Source organism: Clarias gariepinus, chromosome 2, assembly GCF_024256425.1.
Source record: "Clarias gariepinus isolate MV-2021 ecotype Netherlands chromosome 2, CGAR_prim_01v2, whole genome shotgun sequence".
In the NCBI taxonomy this organism is placed as follows: Eukaryota; Metazoa; Chordata; class Actinopteri; order Siluriformes; family Clariidae; genus Clarias; species Clarias gariepinus.
Window position 1 is genome coordinate 11459912 of NC_071101.1, and position 5572 is coordinate 11465483.

The following is a 5572-nucleotide window of genomic DNA, read 5'->3' on the forward strand; positions in this document are numbered from 1 at the left end:
CTTCCTATGTGGTTCAGACCCCGGTTTCTGACTCTGGATCCCACTCTAAGTTCGTCTTGTCGTCGCAGATGCTAATGACAGACGCTTCCCTCATGGGCTGGGGTGCGGTCTTAGATGACCGTCCAGCCCAAGGGAGCTGGAGAGGCCATCTTTTTGCGCGGCACATCAATTGCCTCAAAATCATGGCTCTATTTCAGGCCCTAAAGCACTTCCTCCAGCAGTTGAGACTACCATGTCCTAGTGCAGGTGGACAACACTATAGCGGTCTTATATATTAATCGCCAGGGTGGACTGTGCTCGCGCCGCTAAATAGCTAGCGCACCAGGTTCCTGTCCCTCAGAGCGATTTACATTCTGGGAAAATTTCATGTAGCGGAGGTGGACCTCTTCGCCTCGCAAGATCAGCAAATGACCCCTTTACTACTTTCTGACTTCCAGCCCCTGCGTCTGGACGCCTTGGCGGTCCCTGAACAGGACCAACTAAGTCAAGCTGGTCTTCCAGCCAGCGTAATTAAGACTATTCTAAGTGCTAGGGCTGCCTCCCCTCAAATAGAATGTATTTGAAAGTTGGTGCATGACGAAGCAGGTAGACCCAGTCCACTGCCAAATTGTTTCAGTGCTGGAATTTCTGCAGGAAAAATTTGTCCTCTGGCTTGTGCCCCCTTGTTGAACCACTAGAGTCAGCGCCTCAGGTTTCTGACCCTTAAGATGTTTTTTCTAAAAGGTGTTACCTTTCTAAGAGGATCGGAGATCCCTATTGTTTTTGAAGCCTTCTGTCCTCCGCCTTTACAGCTTCGGAGCAGGAGAGACTTCACTCACTGTGTCCAGTACGTGCTCTTCAGATTTACGTCCACCGCATTAGCCAGTGGCGTAAGTCAGAGCAGCTTTTACATGTGTTGAAGCCGCAAGCTGCATGAGAGATGCTATTGCCCTCTCCTATGAGGCGCGTGGGCTCACTTCGCCTCTAGGAATCAGGGTACATTCAACCAGGGGAATCGCCTCATCAATTGGACTAGCAAGAGGTATTCCCTTGCAGCAAGTCTGTGACGCGGAGGGTTGGTTCTCTCCGCACACATTTGCCAATATGCATCCTATTGTTTTGAAGCCTTCTGTCTTCCGCCTTTACAACTTCGGAGCAGGAAAGACTTCACTTACTTTGTCCCTTATGTGCTCTTAAGATTTACGTCCACCGCATCAGCTAGTGGCGTAAGTCAGAGCAGCTTTTACATGGTCTGGGGCCGCAACGGGGGGTGGCACCCACTACACTGGGCTATTGCCCCCTCCTATGAGGTGCGTGGGCTCAATTCACCTCTAGGAATCAGGGCTCATTCAACCAGGGGGACCGCCTCATCTATTGCACTAGCAAGAGGTATTCCCCTGCAGCAAGTGTGTGACACGGAGGGTTGTCCTCTCCGCACACCTTTATTACATTTATAGTCTGGATGTTGATGCTACTCCGGGCCCACGGGTCCTCGAGTCAGCTACCCAGACATAGTTCTGATACCTTCTCGGCCTTGTGCGCACACGTTACACAACCTTGGAGTCCAGACACTTGCAGTGTTCCCATAGCGTTTTCACGCAGCATCGAGTGTAGCCTTTGAAAGGCAACGTCTCGGGTTACTTTGCTGTAACCCTGTTCCCTGAAAAGGCGGGAACGAGATGCTGCGTGAAAACGCTATGGGAACATCTTGTCATGTTGCCGGTTGTGAAGCATGTGTGTATCAAACACGCCAAATTTTTGGCTTTTATAACCTCGGTCAGGTGACGTCATCTGATAGGACGCACCTGCAGGTTATAAATAGGAGTGAACCGGAAACATTCCTTAGATTGATTTGTCTGAACGGATGTCCGGTTACGTAGGCAGTGCGGCATTGGGACGATTCTGCCTTTGGTGTGAAGGAAAGTTCCCGTTCCGCAGGCTCTGATGGCTCTAACATTACGGTCAGGGACAGCGAGGCTGGATCCAGCAGCCCACCACATCATAATACATTGGCTTATTAAAGTGGAGATTCATTTTTAAAACCACATACTAGTAAAAAAATATAACACAAACAAAAAGGTAAATAAAAAAGTATCACTGAACATATATTGGGTCATATTTGTAAAACAATTACAAGGAAAGAACAATTAGTTCATTATTCAAAGTTGTTCAGATCAGTGTAAAGTTAGTAAGTGCTATAACGCCACCTGGCACAGTTTCATCCCTGTTGAACAATCTGACTACATGTGCAGTGCCATGTTTCAATTCTTCTTTGTTGTACGATGTGCAGATAAACTTGTGTATCTGATCTACAGTCTTATTATCACAGTTCAGTATGTTAGAGTTTACATTAACATTAATATAACTATGTGTGTGTGTGTGTGTGTGTGTGTGTGTGTGTGTTTGTGTGTGTGTGTGTGTGTGTGTGTGTGTGTGTGTTTGTGCGTGTGTGTGTGTGTGTGTGTGTGTGTGTGTGTTCACTGTAGTGTGACAGAGGTTTTTGTACGACGGCTTCATTGGAATGTAACACTGTGGGTCACTTTTGGTGGTGGCTCCAAACTCATTATAAGAAGTAAGTGCCTTCTTTTTCTAAAAGCTCAGAGATTCATTAGTACTTTTACACAATTTATTAAAATGTATAAATTTACTGTAAAATTATAATGTAACATTAATATAAGAGAAAAAAAACATTTTATATAAAGAAGAGAAATGTGATGTGAAGCGCAGAGCTGCTTCTGTAAAATATCAGCTTTTGTCTTATTTTGTAAAATTCAGTCTAAAACTTTTTAAGACAAATTTGAAATATTAGTTTTTAGTGGATTTAATTTTGCTTTGTGTTGCTCTAATTTATCATAGTCCTGAAAATGTGTGTAAGAATAAATCATGAACAATGGTGGGTTATTGCTTTTTTTTATTAATGATGAGCCACAAAATAATTATTCCCATCATGTAAAAAAAATAAATAAACATACATAACTTTACCGTGGTGTGATGCTCATTCATACACACTGTGTTTTGTTCAGAAGATGGAGATTTGATTTGGTTGGATGACGTTACGAGAATTCTGCTTTGTTGTACGATGTGCAGATAAACTTGTGTATCTGATCTACAGTCTTATTATCACAGAGTTCAGTATGTTAGAGTTTACAATAACATTAATATAACTGTTTGTGTGTGTGTGTGTGTGTGTTTTCTCCAGCTGGTCCGGTGGTGAAGCCCTCCGTGTCTCTGCTCCCTCCCTCCTCTCTGCAGCTCTCTGAGGGATCGGCCTCACTGTTCTGCCTGCTCTCAGCCTATTCTCCACAGGGGGCGCTGCTGACCTGGACCGTGGATGGTGCCGAGGTGAACGAGGGGATTGTGACCAGCACAGAAGAACAGAAGAACGGCTTCTACAGCCGCAGCAGCACCCTGACCCTCAGCAAAGAACGCTGGGAAGAGGCCGAGGTGTTCGGCTGTACCGTCTCCTACCACGACACGACTCAGATCACCTCGTTCCGAAAGAGTCGCTGTGACGCTCACTAGAAATCAAGTGTACACTTTAAAGCATGCTTAGTTGTCTAAAATGGTATCAGTGGTTTAGCTATGCTGAAATAAAGCTTTAATGTGGAAAGCATGTCTCCTTTTTCAGTTGTGAAGTGTCTTTGGCAGCGATTTGGAACAGCAGCTTTAACAGCAGGTAGACTGCAGTGTGTGTGTTGTGCTTGAGTGATATTGTCTGAAGAACCATGAACATCTGCTGAAAGTGCTGATCTATTCTAAGAACTCTTCATGCAAATGTGTGTGTGTGTGTGTTTGTTTTTGATGGCTAATGTGCTACTAGGTAAGGAGGATTACACTCATTTTAAATTTTTCTGACTGGTTAGATGGTGCCTAAAACTATCAATACTGTAAATTGTAATGCATTCCACTTAAATACAAGAAAAAACAAAGATTCAAGACAAAAACTTTAGAAAATTTCTGATCATGATGAAGCATTTACTGCCTTTATTTAGGAAGTAATAAAGTCTTAATAGAGTTTGATCTTTCTCTCTGAATCGATGCACTCTGAATTCGATCATAGGAAATTTCCTGAATGTAAATGTACTTAAAGGAGTCTTCCACTATAATGTATGAGCAGAGCAGGTAATGCACTACACACACTAATCCCTACTTACCTCCTGCTGTGTTTTAAGACCACATGGCTCTCTCAGCCCACTTTGTAGCCTTTTATTTAAATTAGATTGTTTCATCGAGTTAAATCAGAATTTCCAGCAAACAGTGTAAATGACGGCTGTCTCTCAAATTCCCTGATATCTGTTACTGAAGGTCTCCCTCTGATTTCTTTGGAACAGCAGAAAGAGGGACTTCCGGTTTGGCTGCAGACAAAAATGGCGGGTTGAGCACTTAGCTCTCGCAAGTCAGTGTTATATTTACCCCTGTGTAATTATTTTTGATAAATAAAAGTGATTTTCCTACATTGATATGACGGGGGGAAAGAAAGGTAGAGCCAAAGGGACGCAAAGTACAGCGAATAACTATCCACACCACGTAGGGTTAGACGAGGAGGACGACATGCGGGGAGAGGAGGACCGACAACGTGGAGGCGAATCAACATCGGAGAATGTGTTTACGGGGCTTGAAAATATAAGCAAGCAGATCAGCGAACTGAAAGAAGATTTAAAAACATTCAAAGACGAAATTAAACATGATATGAGAGAAGAGTTCCTTGAGTTCAAAAAGAGGTTAACCAGCAACTATCAACAAACATGCTAGCCATGCAAAAACACAGTAAGAAAATCAACGAGATACAGTAGAGACGCGGCTCGATGACACTGAAACATGGATTGCGGAGGCCAACATCGCCCTTCAACAGGCTTTTAAAAATCAGCAGAAACTAGAAGACAGACTGAACGATACTGAGTCGAGGGCTCGACGAAAAAATTGCTCCGAATTTTAACTTGGCAACGTGGACTTGCAAATACAATGTGCACACAGAGACCCGGCGCCCAGCCCGGGCCCAAATTCGCGTCCAAGGTCCATTATAGTAAATTTCCAGCAGTACAGCACCAAGGAGATGGTTATCCAAAAAGTCTGGTGAAAGAAAATCATGATGGAAGAGAAACCGCTGTATTTCGACCATGACTATACAGCCACCGTTCTTCACCAGCGCAAGGTCGGATACGCATCTACTGGTAGGGCGGTGTGCAGGTGTACGGCAGTGCCTGGGAGGCAGCGCAGGAGCTGCGTCGGCGTGGATACAGCGTGGAGGTGCCCGAGAGAGCGGTAAGAGCCATTTATTGGATCGTCTCCAGCGGGCTACATCGTGGCAGCGAGTAGGATCAACCACAAGTGTGGACACTGCCAGAAGAGCTACAGAACGCCTACGGGAATTTGAACATGGACACAGCAGTGTTTAAAAATCTATGCTAAAGCGACCCTTTACATAAAGATCTTTGGTGTATGTGCGCTGGCTGGTGGGAAAATGAGGTTAGCTGAAATGAGGTTACAGATACAGTCTGTAGCGAACTTATTGGGGAGGGTGCCTTTCCTGGAGAGAGGTATCCCCCCTCAGCTGAAAACTGGAGAACGCTCTTCAGACTTTGGAAGTCCTTAT

The 5572-nt window shown here is 44.6% G+C and overlaps 1 gene segment (V, D, J or C); it reads left to right on the forward strand.

Annotated features, from left to right (window-relative positions):
- Positions 1-2862: 2862 nt before the first annotated feature.
- LOC128516449 (immunoglobulin lambda constant 6-like) lies at positions 2863-3501 on the forward strand. The segment is given in 2 exon segments: positions 2863-2872; positions 3179-3501. Coding segments are annotated over 2 exon segments (333 nt in total).
- Positions 3502-5572: the final 2071 nt, after the last annotated feature.